This window comes from Betta splendens, chromosome 14, assembly GCF_900634795.4.
Source record: "Betta splendens chromosome 14, fBetSpl5.4, whole genome shotgun sequence".
NCBI lineage: Eukaryota > Metazoa > Chordata > Actinopteri > Anabantiformes > Osphronemidae > Betta > Betta splendens.
In genome coordinates, this window is record NC_040894.2 from 4,163,391 (window position 1) to 4,180,035 (window position 16,645).

At 55.1% G+C, this 16,645-nt stretch overlaps 3 protein-coding genes and 1 long non-coding RNA gene across 10 annotated transcripts; 2 read left to right on the plus strand and 2 right to left on the minus strand.

The window, feature by feature from the left end:
* Nucleotides 1–370: 370 nt before the first annotated feature.
* LOC114870005 (uncharacterized) lies at nucleotides 371–4,632 on the minus strand. Its single transcript, XR_003788235.2, has 2 exons — nucleotides 4,167–4,632; nucleotides 371–1,358 (listed from the first exon to the last, which is right to left on the minus strand). It is a non-coding gene; the product is annotated as an uncharacterized LOC114870005 (long non-coding RNA).
* Nucleotides 4,633–6,686: 2,054 nt separating this feature from the next.
* fbxo40.1 (F-box protein 40, tandem duplicate 1) lies at nucleotides 6,687–9,807 on the minus strand. Its single transcript, XM_029174069.3, has 6 exons — nucleotides 9,453–9,807; nucleotides 8,146–9,273; nucleotides 7,786–8,072; nucleotides 7,423–7,554; nucleotides 7,061–7,334; nucleotides 6,687–6,981 (listed from the first exon to the last, which is right to left on the minus strand). The coding sequence occupies exons 1-6, from the start codon at nucleotides 9,504–9,506 to the stop codon at nucleotides 6,763–6,765; spliced, it is 2,094 nt and encodes a 697-aa protein (XP_029029902.1). The 5' UTR covers nucleotides 9,507–9,807; the 3' UTR covers nucleotides 6,687–6,762.
* Nucleotides 9,808–9,814: 7 nt separating this feature from the next.
* On the plus strand, nucleotides 9,815–13,336 carry LOC114869665 (F-box only protein 40-like). Of its 7 annotated transcripts, none has more exons than XM_029174066.3 (9): nucleotides 9,815–10,074; nucleotides 10,310–10,399; nucleotides 10,484–11,045; nucleotides 11,114–11,604; nucleotides 11,694–11,873; nucleotides 11,947–12,188; nucleotides 12,268–12,399; nucleotides 12,488–12,821; nucleotides 12,919–13,336. In XM_029174066.3, exons 2-9 carry the CDS (start codon nucleotides 10,397–10,399, stop codon nucleotides 13,120–13,122), a joined length of 2,148 nt encoding a protein of 715 aa, XP_029029899.1. In that variant the 5' UTR covers nucleotides 9,815–10,074; nucleotides 10,310–10,396; the 3' UTR covers nucleotides 13,123–13,336. The 7 variants fall into 7 exon arrangements, with proteins under 7 accessions (XP_029029899.1, XP_055370640.1, XP_029029901.1 ...); XM_055514665.1 differs by having other exon boundaries at nucleotides 10,338–10,399; XM_029174068.3 differs by having other exon boundaries at nucleotides 10,370–10,399.
* A 148-nt stretch (nucleotides 13,337–13,484) lies between these two features.
* ccdc92bb (coiled-coil domain containing 92Bb) lies at nucleotides 13,485–16,369 on the plus strand. Its single transcript, XM_029174075.3, has 3 exons — nucleotides 13,485–14,113; nucleotides 14,221–14,268; nucleotides 15,219–16,369. Exons 1-3 carry the CDS (start codon nucleotides 13,984–13,986, stop codon nucleotides 15,908–15,910), a joined length of 870 nt encoding a protein of 289 aa, XP_029029908.1. The 5' UTR covers nucleotides 13,485–13,983; the 3' UTR covers nucleotides 15,911–16,369.
* Nucleotides 16,370–16,645: the final 276 nt, after the last annotated feature.

A 16,645-nucleotide genomic window follows, 5' to 3' on the forward strand; every position in this document is an offset into this window, starting at 1 on the left:
TGGTAACATACGTAATGTTACCACTAGCTTCCTACTCTTCCAATTTACTGTGTGGCAAAATGAAAAGTCATCCCACAGTCTCGTTACTGGAATCAGTGAGAATGAGGGGAACATAATTCATAAAAGATGTTCAAGATATTAAAAAATAGCCATTAGGAGTGTTTTGCTTCCCACTGGTTCATATGCAACATGCAGTGCATGCAGTATACAGTACTTGTTTCACTTTAGTGGAATCACAAATGATCTAAAATGCTTTAAGTCTGACCAGAGTTCAGTGGTGGTTGTCAGAAATGTGCATTTATACTTCTTGAATCTTTTGATCTTTATTGTAAAAAACAAACACAAATAACAAAACACAGAATTCATTAGATTAAATGTAAGATGTTTTATTGTTTCTTTAATAAAACTTGAAATGCAGGTTAATAATTGTTAAAAAGTATGAAGTCATCATAAAAGTAATAACGATGGAAACAGCTTGAGTTTCTATTTGAGCAGATGTTTTAAAACATGATAGAAATATTGATCATATGTGTAAAGACACATCAATAACTGAACAGCGGCCGCTTGAGTCCACTCTGCTTCCTCCTCCTGCGGCGTCGGGGCAGGGCCGACCGCAGCAGTTCTTCAGCTGGCAGCTTTAGCATGTGTACAGGAACATAAAGCTTGCCAGTGAAGAACCGCTGTGCGTGAGCGCGTTCCGGCAGGAACAGAGCAGCAGGCGCTGCTCGGGCGCCGTCCTCGGGCCTCGGCGGCGGCGTGGGCGCGAGGCGGCGGAGCCAACGACGGGGTCGTCCGCGGTGTCGGGCATCAAATAACCCTCAGCAGCTCGGCGCCGCCTGCCAAGAAACGCTGCAAGATGCTCAGCATCCCTGACCAGGAAGCGCTTGTTGGGATTTATTTATTTATTTGCAGTTACCGTGGTTACAACGCAGGGGCGAGAAGTGATGAAGAGGAGTAGACGGCACCGATCCTGAAATACTTTAAGAAGTCATTTGGGCTTCAGGTCTTTTACTAAAGGGATTTATTTCTTATTATTATTATCACATAGTTATAGTTAAACGTTAACGAGTGCTACGTTAACATTTGCGACTGCGTTAGCATGCAGACGTTAGCAGCTAGCCTCACTTAGGCCTTCACTTGTTCTTTCTTTGGGATTTTGTGCCGGCAGGTTTCTTAAGTTAGGAATAAAAGGTCACGTGCAGGAAGTGAACCGTTCTCATGGAGCTCAAACGTGCTGGAGGAAGACCAACATATCTATGCAGAAGGTGTTCAGAGAACGTAATCTTGTGGCGACCTTGGAATATGGAGGATAAATTCCACACCTCAGTCTGAGAACGAGCAACGCAGGCTGCACTTTCCTGCAAAAGCAGAACCAGAATAATCACATAATCACAAGCGTTTCACCAACAGGGTCACGATTAACTGGTTAAATTAGGACATCACCTGAACGTCAGATACTTAACAAGTCATTACCGTGGAAAGTACTCGCTTTGAACATAGGAAAAACTTCGTTTGCTTTTTTCCCCCCACTTCCTGACAAATTTAACTTCATGACACAGATCAGTCTTTCTTTTACAGCGTGAGTCATCGCGGAGAAGCCGCACTGCCTGTTCTGAGTCGTCGTCTCTTTTTTGAACGTCGGCTAAAAGAAATCTACCAGAGCGGTTTTACACCGATTTCAAGTCAAGGTCTCAAATCTTTTAGTAAACTGAGAATCAAAATCCAAAATGGCAGCAGCAGCAGGCCTCTCCTTATCTTCTGTCTGGTACTAGGTGCTAGGGCGACTTGGACCTGGACCTGGACGGGAACCGCCCGCTTGCGTCCGGGCCCCCGAGCGTCCGTGCAGCGGGTGCGACGGCTCTGGTTCATCACGATGAACTGCGGCTGCAGGTCTGCACACGCAGCCAGAGGAGAGGACGTCCTGTACGAGTGGCACCGCCGGCACCCGGGGCCCAACACGCTAAAAGGCGAGCGACTTGCTCAAGCGGGCCACGCCCTGCGCCGCCGCGGCTCCGCTAACGCTAACGCTAACGGATCGGTCTCTCTCTCTCTCTCTGTCTCTCTGTCTCTCTGTCTCTCTCTCTCTCTCTCTGTCTCCCTCTCTCTCAGAGCGCTTCTCGCATTCCTGACATTCCAGCTGCATATGTTAGAAATTCCACCCGGCTGCTGCGGCCGTGCACGCTCTCCTCCGCTCCTCCTTTTCCATCCCTCCATCCCTCATCCCGCCACCGACCCGCCGACATCTGGAGACCAGCGGACGCGGCTCCTCCTCCCCTTTGGTTCCACCTTGAATGACACAGACAGGCGGATGCATAGCAGCCGGCGTGGAAGGCCTTGAGACGGGCGTTTATCCCCGAGCAGCCGTCTGAAGGAGACAAAACTCACAAAAGACGGAGCGTGTTTAAGATTCCTGGCGGAGGACGTGGACGAAGGACGCGCCGGAGTCGAACCAGCAGGATGCGTTTGCGCCCGACAAACAGACACCACGTGTAAACAGTGCAGAGTTAACAGCAACTATTGACCTTTTCATTAAATGGGACGCTGACACAGCTGATCCATTACATAAGACCCGTTGGATCCGCGAGCGCTCGCCTGTTGTTTGGGAGTCGGGCTGATGTGTGAGAATAAAACGCATACCTGCGTCATGAGTCTGGACCTGGCATCAGGCGCCGACCCGAAACCACGCCGGAAAATATGAGAGGAATGAACCTCGTTAACGATCGGACCAAAGGCTCCTGAACAGAAACACATTTTTCGTGCTGTTGTTGACTTCAGGTGCATTCCTGGGTGGAGGGCGTGGCCCAGCTGGCGAGCACGCGCTGCCCCGGGTCGTGCCGCCGGTACCGACCGATCGCTTCCCATCATGCCGTTCTGCCGCTCACCGAGACGGGGGTCACTTCATTCACGGCAGAACGAGGTGAACGGCATGCTGGGAGGCGTCGGCGGCCGAGCGCCAGGCCCGAGGGCCCGGCCTCGGGGCGCTCCGAGCCCTCTCGCTCGCCCGCCCTCTCCCTCTCCCGTCCTAAACGAAGCTACAGGACGCGTTCCTTCTCGCCGCGTCCTCCCGTGACGAGGCACGCAGCAGGAATGAAGGGCGTCGCCCGCGTTGAGCAACGCGGCCTCACTTCTGCAAACGCAGCCCGCTGAAGCGGCGGCGGAGACGCCAGGAGTTGAACCGACACCCCGCCGGCGTCGTGTGACCCCCCCCCCCCGCCCGCCCCCCGCCTCGCACCGGCGGCGGAGGCGAATGTCACAGTCCAGGTTGCAGCGGCACGAACGCAGCTCGTGACACAGCGTGTGCACATTCCTGCCGGCGCAGTGAACTCTGTGCAGTTACGCAAGACGGGCTGCACCGGCGGAACCGACGCCGCAGGACGGCCCCTGAGCAGAACGGCCCCGCGTTCTAAAAATGAGCAGAAATGCAGGCGCTGACAGCAGTGCGACGTCACATATTACTGGATGTTACGAAGCCCACAGTCATTGGAGTCAGATCTCCACTAATGACCAGGCCTCACTTTGAACCCGTCCCCTGCTGGAGCTCGGGCCTCTTTTTCACACCCAATTATGAGCGCAGCTAATTTCAGAGAGGCTTCGAAGGCCGACGACTCCGCGTTACATAAACGCAGGCCTCCGGTCGCGCGTGCAGCTTCTCGCTACAGCCCACAAATCCCATATCTGACACTTAACTGCTCCTCGTGACTAAATATATTCCCTGGGAGGCCTGCGTCTCAGAGTCCGGCTTTTCTGCAAACTGAGGTAGTTTTTACCCACAACAGATTTAAATATAATCACTAAAGGCCTTTATCGTGCTAAATTAGGGACAATTCAGACTCTACAGCAGATTGAGTCGAGGCCTAGAGCTCCTCGCAGCCTTTGTACAATGACTTCATGCACAAATACTGCTTCACCAGGGCCTCTGTTCACAGCCTCTACGTGATGAACGTTAGCTGGAGCTGGGAGAGGCTGTGGTGAGTGGCCATTTGCAGGGTGCCCGTAAATCCTATCACCTCGCTGTGTCAGTGGGCCCCGGCCGTCTGATCTATGACACGGAGCCGGGCCTCCAGCCAGAACCCCTCTATCCTCGACAATCTGACGACGGCGAACCCCGCAGGACGCCGCAGCCGCAGCCGCGCAGCGCAGACCGGAGCCGGAGCGGTGGTTTTTACCTGCGTAAAGTCGCGTCAAAGGCGGCTTCTGATACCGCGGCCGCGCAAAGTAGGTCATCGAGCTGCCACGGGCCAACCCAGGCCGACGGGAACTCGAGTGGATCCCGCAGAACCGCGCACAGCGCCCCGCAGCCAGCGGGAACGCGCCCGCCTCGACCAGCGACCCGCTCCGGCGGAGTTCGGTCGGAGCGCGCCTCGCCCTGGGCTCCGCGGACCGTCGGCAGGGTGTGTCGGTGCCACTTCCTTTGCTTTACATCCTCGATCCGAGAGGCCTGCGGTCGGACAGCACGTCCGGATCCGGTGCCGAGTCCAGTCTGTGACGACGCAACAGCGGAGAGCGCAGCGCAGGACTTCAGACTGTTTTACACAACTCCTCACTTCTCTCTCTCTCGCTCTCTCGCTCTCTCTCGCTCTCTCTCACGCACGCACACACACCCAAGTCAGACACACACCCGGCTTCCCACTCCGATCAGCTGGCAGCGTGATGACGTAGGCAGGCACGAGGAACGGACGTCAGAACCTGCGCGTGTGTGACGTGCCACGCAAGGCACGCGGCACATTAACCAGTTGTTGCACCAGCGGATGTTTCTGTGAGGCTGACGTTGTCATCTTTCCACAAAATCTTCATATTTTCCCCGTTTGTGTTTAAGTGTTGCATATATTCAGACTTTGTATCGAAAAGTAGCTTGTTTTTACACTAGTCACTTAAATTAAAGCTTGAGTCTGTTGAGATTTTCAGCTGTTGACAGTTTTGAAATGAGCAATTAATAACATAAAATCCAGGTTCAAACACCTGAGGATTCACCAAACGGCCCCCGGGGGCATGAACAGGCGCTGAGCCACAGAATCAGCTGCTTCCCGTGGACGATGTGCACCCTCGTTTAAGTCTGCATTTAATGCTTGAGTCCAGCCTGAAATCCTTTGAGCCGTCGCTGAAACGGGCGCCGGTGCACTTTGTGCAGCTCAAGCTGAGCAGATGGAGACGTGTGTGAGTCAGATCTTCGCCCGACGCTGGTCGTGACTCACCGGCTCATCAGAACAAGACACGAGCAGGGACGTGGATCGCAACTTATAAAAGAGCAGCCGTGTCGCGTGGTTCAGGGGAAAAACGCTGAGCTGTGGATTTAAATGTTGGACGATGAGCTCCTGAAGGGAACTTAGCTTCATGCTGAGCTACGAATAATGCATTTACAAAGACAAACACCCGTTTGGTTGTGTGCTATCCTGAGGTTTCCACCACAAACGTGTGACATCGGCATTTCATCTTCTCTGACTCAGCATGAGGATCTCTGGCCTCTTTCTTCCTGTAAGCGTTACTGTGTGGGGAAACGCAGACGCAGGTCCTGCTTGTTTGCACTCAGATTCTAAAGGCCGAATAAATTCACCTGCTGATGATCAGGAAAGGCTGTGGAGCACAACTGGCCTTGTGTGTTTATTTCAGGGTGTGTGCGTTTGCAGCGGCGAGGAAACTGCGGCGGACGGGATTTCGTGAGACGGGAATAGGATGGAAACTCCTCGGGAAATACCACACTTGGTTCTTCTCATGTTGTCAAAGGCGACAGATGAATCAGCCACGCACCGGTTCAACTCATTATTCAGTCCTGCCACATGAAAACACAGGTTTCCTTTGATTCAGACACATAAGTCTGGGCAAAAGCGCTCCTTAGATTTCTGTTTAGTTTATTGTTTCACTTTTAAGAGACAGATCGTGTCAGGATGTTCACCAGATCACAGGTGTCCCTAATAAAGTGGAGCTAACATCAGCTACACAGGGGCGAGTGCTGACTCACTGCAGGTGCCACTGTGACTGTGATGGTGGAGGCAGGCGTCCTGTCCGAGCATCATCAGAGGGGTTACCATGACGACAGCTGCAGCCAGCTCAGGCCGTCTGCTCTGTCGGGTGGAAACGTATGGATCACTTAGTGCACTTTAATCCCACATCAACGCACAGAGACGCCTGCAGTAACAGCTGAATGAAATGTTCACGGGTGACGAGGCAGCCATGAATGTCTGACAGCCGCCTCCAGGCGACTGCGCGTTACTGTCTGACCTTGTCCACCGTTACAAAGTTCCCAGAGTCTGTCTGTAGGAGACGATCATAGATTCTTCATATCAGACGCTTTTGATCCAAACAGATGCTCCTGACACGTCTGTCACCTGTCACAGCAAACACATGCACACAAAAACAAAAGAAGTCAGAAACTCAGTTTAAAAAGTCTCCCGTCACATGTACAGGAGCCTGTCTCCATGGCAACAGCTCCATCACGGCCTGCATGGCCCTCATCCCAGTATACTCTGAGTGGAAGCGTGTTCAGTCAGACAAACCCCTCGATCACAGCGTCTTTTAGCAGCTCGGGTTCAGCTCCGTTGTTCCAGAGCCCCAGAACTCATCACACCTTCCACCTGGAGCATAAAACACGTGGAGACTCCTCCTGTGATGTTCTGATCCTGCTGCTGCAGAACTTTGTTCTGTAACTGATATGAGCTTAACGTAGTTGGTTTGAAAGCACAACACTACTCCCAGTTTTACAGAATTTTTATTATCAGCAACAAAGACTGAGACAGTGTGTTGTGTGAGCCTCTGCAGGAGGTTCCTCTACATCTTGATCCTCCTGTGCTGGAACAAGCCGACCAGCGTGGGACCTCTGCAGCTCCTGCTGGTCTGGACGTCTTCCTCCACCCGCGGCAGGAGAACCCTCTCCTCCCGCGTCTCGCGCTCGTAGTAGGGACACACCTTCAGATGCTCAGAGATGGGAGGCGCGTCTCGGAACCTCCAGGAGTCCACGGTGGAGAACAAAGTGCTGAACTGCCACACCTGGAATCCCAGAAAGAGAGGAAGTCACTCAAACGGGCTCTGGAGCGAATCCGGCTCCATTTACCGGCCGGTGGTTTACCGTCTGCTTCACCCTCCACGCGGCTGCTCCGCGGGGGTCGACCTGCCGCTCCCACCGCAGCGTGACCATGCCCCGCTCCTGCAGCAGCGAGGAGCACACCTGCCTCATGAGCCGCGACGCCAGGGCCAGCTGGGACAGCGAGAAGCTGTCCAGGAAGGCGGCCACGTGGCACAGCACCTCGTAGGGCAGCGCGCTGAGGGAGGCCTCCCCTCCCCCCCTCCCCCGCGGCCGCTGGGGGACGGCGGGATGCAGCGTGAAGCAGCCCAGACCCTCACTGAAAGGAGACGAGACGCGCGACCGTGGCTAAAAGGCACCTGGAGCATTTTAGTATCTGTATCAATGGAACGTTAGCTTCGCCTCACTGGAACTGGACGGTGGCTTCATGTGTGGATGGCTGAAACCTGGGGTGGCTGTAGGTGCAGCCCAGGAATGCCAGGGGACAGCGCTGCTGGAACCACCCGTTGGCACCCATCTGGATGTCACTGTGCGCGTTCCTGTTGAGCGACAGCACGGTTCAGACGCAGGCGCGGACGCAGGCGCGGACGCAGGCGCAGACGCAGACACGGACGCAGGCGCAGACGCAGACACGGACGCAGGCGCAGATGCAGACGCAGGTGTGGACGCAGGCGCAGACATGGGCGCAGACATGGGCGCAGACGCAGACATGGATGCAGACGCAGAGGCAGACGCAGACGCAGATGCAGACGCGCTAGAGCCTACCGCACCTGTAATGGTGGCCGTACTCCCTGCGCCGGAAGGTGTGTCCGCACAGGAAGGTGAAGGCGGAGCTGGCCTTGTTGTGGCGGCTGGTCACGGCCTCCACCTGCAGCTGCAGGTGCAGCTCCAGCGGCCTCGCGGCGGTCAGGTCGGCCAGCGACGTGCTCCTGCGAAAGGGGGCCGACAGGAAGCTGTAGGTCTGCGTCCCCTCGTCCTGCAGCAGGCCGTCTGTGCACACGCTCTCCGCTATGAGGTGACCCCTCTGCTCCTTTTCCAGGGAGCACAGCAGCGAGGCCTGAGGAGGACGGAAGCTCGTGGGCGCTCTCATATTATCACGGCACATTATTTTGAAAGGTTTCCCCTCTCACCTGGACTTCCTCCCACACCGGCATCTCGTCCGGTGCCACCTCCAGGTCGCCCGTGTCCACAGCCCGACTCACTCTCCTGTAGAAGCCCGGGTTGCGGATGCGGCTCTGCCTGGCGCAGAAGCTGGTGGGGATCTTAAAGGTGCGCACGGTGATGATCTTCATGGGCTCCAGGTGCCCGTACACAAAGCTCCTCCTGGGCTTGTGAGCGGGTCGGGCTGAGGATGAGGAGGTTCCGGCGCTGGCACCGGCGCAGGCTTCCGTTGGCTCCTCCTCCGTCACGGTGCCCAGGCTCCGCCCCCGGCCCGTTGCCGCCACCCCCGCCCCCCCTGCTTCCCTGCAGCCGCCCATCTCCATGCTGAACATGCGCTCCCAGGCGTTGTAGTTCACTAGCAGGTCTGCATCCACTCCGGAGGCGCTCGCCAGAGCCTCTCTCTGCTCCTGCGTCAGCGTCGGCTCACGTCGAGCCTCCAGCTCGTCCTCGTCGTCACTCTCCTCTTTATTTTCGCCGTAGATTTTGAATGCGTTAAAAGACACCCAGGTGTGAGCGTGGGCTTCTTTCGCAGCTGCCTCTTCCTCCAAAGCAGCTTTCTTCTGCCTCTCCTTCTCCCTCCTTCTCTCCTCTTCCCTCCTCTCCTCCTCTTTTTCCTCCTCCTCCACGCTCTGGATGAGCTCAGGGAACAGTTTCCTCATCTTGATGGAGTGAAACAGCTGATCCTGGTCCCTCAGGGCCAAGGCCAGGTCCAGCCAGCCGCCCTGCTCTCGTCCACTGAGCAGATTCTGGTGCAGCTCCGTGTTGAGGTGGGAATGGGCGTCGTGGGCCGGCCAGCGGTTCCACTCCATGGAGCAGCACACCACGCTGGCCGGACACGCCTGCAGGTGGGCGGCCCGCGAGGAGCGGGGCAGCTGCAGCGGGCAGCCGTAGGCGGCGTTGAGGCAGGGCACCCTCACGCTGGGACACAGCAGCAGGTGCTCCTCCTCTTTGCACAGGTGGAAGAGGGCGCCGCAGCGCAGGCGGCACGGCCCGAACGGGCAGCTCACCGACGCCTCCACCCGAGCCCTGCAGCGCCGGCTGTAGCACGAGTCGCAGTGGGCGTGCAGCCGCAGCCTGGAGGCCCGCGAACGCTGGCTCTGGGTTTAATGAGAGGAAAGAGGGGAAAACGAGACTTCACTAAATCATCCTGAACTAAGATAATCAAATTTAATTTAAATAGTGTTACTTATGCTTTTTCATACAACTATTATATAGAAGTTATACTAATTAAGTATTAGTATGAACATAGAAATGAAAGGGGCAGAATAAAACCTACCATTCTTTGAATCCTCTTGCAGCAGCCCTCGTTCTGCCAACGAAGAGAAACCATGATTCAAAGTCTCACATATTAGGAGCAAAGTCACAGTGTGATCACTCTAAATAAATGAATGCAAACACACATTGACAGGAAGCCAGTAGAGTTCAAGTGTATAGAAGTTACCTCGCTGAGAGTTGCTCCTTCCTCGTCATCTGCCTGCAGAACCAAGCGTCTGTATTTCTGTGTGACCGTGTTATAAATAGAGCTGAGTACTGGCCTAGAAATGTTACACAGGTGCTCAGAACCTTGGTTTGGGTTACAACTCTCTGCCACTTCAACCAGAAACTCTCCGTTCCCCGTCTGATTCGCGCCGTGCTGCAGTCAGGTCTATGAGGACAGTGTCCTCCTGTGGACGTGACGTCGCGTCTCCTCAAACAATAGCGAGTTCTCTTTTACACGCGGAGGCGCTCGTTAAAATGTCCGGACTTGCACTTTGGTGGCGTAAACCCACAGCGGCCGGAGGGGAGAGTGGGTGAGGGCGGTGGGAGTCCTTCTACTGCTCAGCTAATTTTAACCTGCCAGGTCAAAATCCAAGGAACCGAGGGCCGTGAGAGGAAACGCGGCTTGTTGTGGCGCCTTGGTAAGACCTTCAACCAGATAGACCTTCAAACCACGATGATCCTTTTTTAAGTTGCTGATCTGTTTAACTAAGTTGCGGGATTTGACTTAGTTAGAGTTTCTTACAGCCTTAATTCTTTTACAAGGTAATAAGATCTTGCTTTTTAAGTTGAAGCCGTTAGAAACATGATAATTCATCTGTGTGTTTATTATTGAGGTCACAGTTGTGTTGTGGTGCATTATATATTATTATACAGGAGGAGGTGGTTCATGTTTTGCATTTAGGAAGAACTCAGTCTTGGGGGTGTTATTTGCAGGAATTTCTCATTCCGAGTCCTGCAGATATGGTGAGTTACCTGCTCCACATACACCACGTTTAAGCTATTTCTCCATGCTGAGTCCAATGTCTCTTTCCTCCCAAACCCGCCCAGAGCCAGCGTTCGCGGGCCTCCAGGCTGCGGCTGCACGCCCACTGCGACTCGTGCTACAGCCGGCGCTGCAGGGCTCGGGTGGAGGCGTCGGTGAGCTGCCCGTTCGGGCCGTGCCGCCTGCGCTGCGGCGCCCTCTTCCACCTGTGCAAAGAGGAGGAGCACCTGCTGCTGTGTCCCAGCGTGAGGGTGCCCTGCCTCAACGCCGCCTACGGCTGCCCGCTGCAGCTGCCCCGCTCCTCGCGGGCCGCCCACCTGCAGGCGTGTCCGGCCAGCGTGGTGTGCTGCTCCATGGAGTGGCTCCGCTGGCCCACGGACGACACCGACCCCAACTGCAGCGTGGTGCTGCATGACAACGTGCTGCAGGGAAACGGAGGGCGGGACCAGGCGCTGGACGTGGCCATGGCTCTGGTTGATCAGTCGGATCTGTTTCGCCGCCTGAAGCTGGCGCCTCTCTTTCCAGAGCTGATGCAGGACGCGGAGGAGGAGGAGGAAGTAGAGGAGGAGGAAGGGGCGGAGACGGGGGGTGCTGTTAGTGGATCTGCAGACAGTGGTCCTAGTAAAGGTGAATCCCGTGCTCTGTGAGGCCGTTAAAATCTCTCTGATATGTTAATACCTTTTCCGCTTCCTCAGGTTTCCACGCTCCCGTCTCTGTAGAAAACAGCCTGTGTGAGAAAACTGCTGCTGAAGAGACGAAGCAGAGTTTGGGGAACGTGTCAAGCATCAGCAAAGACAAGCGCAGCCTGACTGACATGATGTTCAGCATGGAGCGAGGCGGCTGCGCCGTCGCTGAGGCGGCTCGCGACGACCCCAAACGGGGTCCGAAGCCTGGGGAGACGGGCCCGGGTTCGGGCCCTGGTGCGGGGGAAGCAGCGAAGGACGACGCGGCCGCGGGCGACGCCCGTCCGGCCGACACGGGCAGAACCGGGCTGGCGCCGTGGCAGGAGGGCGTGCTGGAGCGGCTGCGGCAGGAGCTCAGCCCGCAGGAGTACAACATGTACGTGGTGCATCACGGCCGCATGCTGCTCGCCTTCGGCCAAATCCAGGCCTGCACGCCGAGGGAGAAGGACTTTGTCTACGGAAGCCTGGAGCCGATCCCGGTCCAGACGCTGCGCTCCTTTAAGGCCAGAGGCTGCATCTAGATTCACGCTGAATCTTATGTACAATGCAAACGCACGCCCACAGATGTGCTCACTGTGCTGATGCTTTTCAGATCCCTGACAGTTACCACTACCGGCGGCGGGTTCACCTGTACGACACGGCCGCTCGCGCTCAGAGCGAGACCCGCTGCGTGGACACGTCCGACCTCGGCGCCACGGAGGACGACTGGTTCGGGGACGAGGCGGCGGCCACTCTGCTGGGCTACGCCGAGCGCGCCGCCATGGGTCACAAGGTCAGGCATCCAGACGCGCAGCGGTGCGGCCGCGGCCACTGGGAGGTCTCAGCGGGCGTGTGGTTGTGTGCAGATCAGCGCGTCCAGGGCCGTCGACGGGCTGTTCAACGACGTGGCGGCGCAGACGCACTGCTTCCGCGCGGCTCCGTTCGCGAGGGCGGCGGCGCTGGCGGACGTGACGGCGGAGCGGCCGCCGAGGCTGCGGCTGCGGCTGCAGGCGGAGAGCGTGAGCGGCAGACACCACAGAGCCAGCTGCGCCTTCGCCTTCCTCTGCGGCCACAGCTTCCACCGCCGCGAGTTCGCCGCTCACTTCAGGTGAAGTGAACGGGTGAAGGGCCTCGTCTGCTGTGGATGAACGTGTGAGGTTACCGCTTAAACGTGATGCGTTTTCCAGGAATGTTCACAGCGACATCCAGGCGTGTCTCGGTGGCTGGTTCGAGCAGAGATGCCCGTTGTCCTACCTGGGGTGCACCTACACTCAGAGGAGGTTTCAGCCGTCCACACATAAAGCTACTGTCACATACAAGTGAGCACAAAGCACAGGGGGAGGATGAAGACGCTCTAAAGCCCAGATGGAAGTGGACTGATTGTCTGAAATTGATTTTTCCCATCAGTCAGCAGCTGAGGACGTTCAACCTGTGTCCGACGCTGGCTCCACCGGGCGTGGACCCCTCGGACCCCTCGGGCCCCCCGGACCCCTCGGACCCCCCGGACCCCTCGGACCCCCCGGCCCCCCCGGACCCCTCTGACCCCCTCAGCGCGCTGCCCTACGAGGTGCTGTGCCACGTGGCCGCCTTCCTGGACAGCTTCTCGCTGTCCCAGCTGGCCCTGGCGTCGCGGCTCATGAGGCAGGTGTGCTCCTCGCTGCTGCAGGAGCGGGGCATGGTCACGCTGCGGTGGGAGCGGGGGTCCAGCTCAGGAGGACGGGCCGTGTGGAGGGCGAAACCTGTAAAGCCTGCAGATGCGTCGTCGTTTTGTCTTTTCAGAAAAAAAAAAAAAAACGCCACTTCAACCAGTTTGTTTGTCTGTTCCTGCTTGTCTCCAGGTCTGGGCGTTCAGTCACCTCTTCTCCCCGGTGGATTCGTGGCGCATGGCAGACGTTCCTCCCATATCTGCTCATCTAAAGGTCTGCCCTTACTACGAGACCCACCTGCCCAGTCAGCCGGTTCCCCTCCCCAGCATGAGTGAGAAACAAGGCAGCAGCCAGGAGATACTGAGCCTCGTCAACCATTTCAAGGGAAACAGATGAACGATTGGACCTGCTGCATGTGTTAAATAGAATGTATGTGACGCTTCAGTGTGCCATGAAAAACTATGATTCATTTCTCATACTCAACCTTCCCATCTCTGCACTCATCTGCTCTCTCATTGTTGAAAATGTTTGTATGCAACTAATCGTGTAGTTTGTGCAAACTTGTAGCACAGCGCTCAGTAAGATCAAATAAAGATCGTAGGAGACGCTGCTGTGGGATCAGTTTGAATTAGACAGTAAGATATTTTAATCTAAAGCACATGTCTGAGATAATATGTGCGTAGACTGTGTGATCTTGGGGGATTTAACAGCAACAGCCCGTTTCCATGGAGCTTCCCATCCTCCTCATCCTCATCCTCCTCCTTGTGGCACTAATCGCCCCCCATACAGCGCTGCTTTGTTGTGAATGCAGCAGCGGCGCCGTAGTGCGCGTACAAGCAGAAGGTTACGAGGAGGTTATTCGGACTGACTGCAGCACCATTCAGTCGGTGCACGCGAAACGACGTCCAGCTGCGCCGCTGTCAGCGGGACGGGCGACGGGAACCGGGACCGTGCTGCAGTCCGGACCTTTTGTTCGGCTCGTCGCTGTCGCACCAAGGACGGAACGAGGATCCACGAGAGACGCTCGGTTTCACGGTAGGCCACGGTCGGAGTGGTGGCGTTGGCATAGACGCGGAGCACTGGCGCGCAGCGATGCATCGAATGAGATCAAATAAAAGGCAGAGCGTGTATTTATGCCGTTAAACTGACACGTCGCATCCCAGCACCGCACCAGTCCACGGCTGCAAAACAAGCCGCCGCAGGGAAGCCCCTCGGTGTGCATCCCCCCATCCACCAGGCACCAGCATCTCTGCGGCCATGGAGGCTGCGAGGCTGGAGCAGCAGGTGGCCAGCGTGGACAGAGGCATCGCCTTCCTGAAGCAGGAGCACCTGGCCATGCTGGCCGGTCTGCGGCTGGAGATCACGCACCTGAGGAGGCGCTGTCGCGGTGAGTGCGGGAGGACGCTGCTCCGCACGCGCTCGCCCTCCCATCTTCTCCTTCTGTCGGTTCCCCGTGTTTGAGTCCTCTCCCCTTTGTCTTGTACTTGTCTGCAGAGCTGAGTTGTGAGCTGGACTCCAGGTTTCCTGACAGGAGCACAGCAGGTAAGACATTACAGCTCCTTGCTGACGAGGGGAGAAAGTGATACGGGTGAGATCGTGTTTTATAACAAGAAGAACACAAGAATAAAATGCACTTAACAGCATTATCTGCGTCACTGTGATGTGTTATTTCCAGCAAGTTCTTACTAGTTCTATGAATACACTGATCCTGCACTAACTTTGTATTGCATATGACATTTTCACCATTGAATGTGGTTTTTTGATTAGTTGCATTCATTAAATGCCTTGCAGTGATTTTCATATTTCATCATGTTTCATACTCACGTCTATAAACTTGAGGGAGATGTGTGTGTTCTGTGTTTGGCTAAGACACTTTGAGACTTGTCAATATGCATTTTGTCAGATCCCAGTGTGGCTTTAATTAATGATTTGCTCTCTCCTCGGTCATATTCTATAACGTTCACTTTGACTGAAGCAGCAATGGATGGTGAGACGTGAAGCTGATGTACCTTGACCTTGGAGTTCACCTCTAACCTCTTATCTAGTACTACATGGTTGAATTCAGTTATTTTATTTACCATTGTGGGTTTTTCTTTTTTGCACCAACTTCTTTGTCTGTGTCTGTATATGCCAGAAAACCTGAACCGGAGCTGAGTTGCATTGGCACATCTGTAGTTAGTTGTAAATGACAGGCTGCATGGGAGCAGTGTGCTCTGTGTATGCCTCAAGAAGCTCCTAAATAACTCATAGGGCCTTCAGGAAACTGTGCTGCATGTTAGAAACATCACACACACTCCTGCAAATCCTTAATAGTGTGGTTGACACAATGAGCTTTGATTGATGATGAGATGAATTACTCTGTGTTTGTGTATGACTGTATTTATGCACCACACTGTTTGGAGTACAGATCAGGGGGAAAGAGGAGCAATGACAGATTTATGAAGTCCGGATAAACAACAATGTCTATTGCATGTGATTTGTATGTTTCTCAGAGGAGGAAGAGGAGCTTGTAGCGCGCTGTGAGGCTGCCGAGCGCCTTCTAGAGGACCAGCAGTGCATGATGGCCGCTGCACGCGGGGAGCTGCGGGCCGGGCGGGCCCGCACATCCGCCCTGGGCAGGAGCCTCAGGGACGAAGAGCGTCGTTTCCTGGAGGAGCTAAAGCGCCGCAGCCACAAGATCACGCTGCTGAGCCGCGAGCTGCAGCGCCAGAACGTCACCACCTCCACTCTGTACCAGGAGCTCCACGGGGCGCGTTTAAAACTGTTCCAGCAGCGGCAGAGCGCCGCTGCAGAAAGAGAGAGGGGACCCAGGATGAAGCAGGAGGGAGGAGAGGAGGAGGAAGATGAGGATGAGGAAGGGGAGTGCTCAGACTGGCTACTCTCTCCACCTCCTCCTGCGTCTCCGAGCCAACCACAGGCGAGACACAGGAGGTGTGTCAGTGTAAGGGAGGAGAGGGTCAGAGCCTGCATCCCTCAGGAGAGAGTCACGTCACCACAGAGGCCCCATCCCATGCCCGACCCGGCTCTCTTCTTGGTGCCGCTTAGATACCGCCTCCTTCGTTTGAGCCAGCCAATCAGAGCGCAGGATGAGGACGTTCTGGAGGATGAGTGGGAGGACATCGAGGAAAGCAGGGTGCACGGAAGGGTGGACATGGGAGCGGGAGAGGGAGAAACGGCTCTGTGATGGAGACGTGACATGCACCGGCAGGTCTCTGCTAACATCCGCCGACACGAGATGCAGCTAATGCAGGACAAGTCAAATGACAACGATATAACCTTGTGATTGTCTGTAGATTTCAGGACGTTTGACGTGTAGAGTTAGTTGCACAAGAGAGCTCGATCAAACCAACACACAGGCACATTAACGGAGTTTGTCACATTGTTGGTGTAGCATGTGCTTAACAAATGTGAAGAGACGAGTGTGTCAGAACAGTTGCTTCATACTGTTGCCTTTGAGTTAAACACTGCTGACCGTGGCTTTTGCCTTTGAACATCAACACCACACAGTTCTGAGTGGCAACCTGCTTTTTCACTGCACAGGCCATCTAGGTTCAGAAAGTCACTCTTAAAGGCTTGGAGACGTTTTGTATTGTTTGCACTTTATTAAATTCATGCAATGAGCCTCCTAATGGCAGAACAGAAAGTCTGCTGTCATGTTTTCAATGCATTTAAACACAGTTTACAGCAAAACGTATAAGCCACAACCATCCAGCTAATGAATTAAATTGGTTTGCCCTAATTCTCCTCTGGTGGATAAAAAATACAGTAGTAATGTATTAATACTAAATGTCCAAACGTTTTAGATTTTTACGTGATCTCTTGAATGTCCACTGGGTGGACCCATAACATCGTGTCTCAGACTGGGATATCTAGGAATTGATAATATTTGAACTTGTGCTGTAGTTAAAGTAGTAGCTTT

Coding starts and splice junctions, on each gene's coding strand:
- fbxo40.1 (XM_029174069.3), bottom strand. CDS start 9,506: ATGGTTTCTCTTCGTTGGCAGAACGAGGGCTGCTGCAAGAGGATTCAA. Junction 9,274..9,452: donor GCAAGAGGATTCAAAGAATG/GTAGGTTTTATT, acceptor CATTAAACCCAG/AGCCAGCGTTCGCGGGCCTC. Junction 7,335..7,422: donor GAAGCCACCGTCCAGTTCCA/GTGAGGCGAAGC, acceptor GTCTCCTTTCAG/TGAGGGTCTGGGCTGCTTCA.
- LOC114869665 (XM_029174066.3), top strand. Junction 11,605..11,693: donor AGACGCTGCGCTCCTTTAAG/GCCAGAGGCTGC, acceptor GATGCTTTTCAG/ATCCCTGACAGTTACCACTA. Junction 12,400..12,487: donor AAAGCTACTGTCACATACAA/GTGAGCACAAAG, acceptor TTTTCCCATCAG/TCAGCAGCTGAGGACGTTCA.
- ccdc92bb (XM_029174075.3), top strand. CDS start 13,984: ATGGAGGCTGCGAGGCTGGAGCAGCAGGTGGCCAGCGTGGACAGAGGC. Junction 14,114..14,220: donor CCTGAGGAGGCGCTGTCGCG/GTGAGTGCGGGA, acceptor ACTTGTCTGCAG/AGCTGAGTTGTGAGCTGGAC. Junction 14,269..15,218: donor TCCTGACAGGAGCACAGCAG/GTAAGACATTAC, acceptor TATGTTTCTCAG/AGGAGGAAGAGGAGCTTGTA.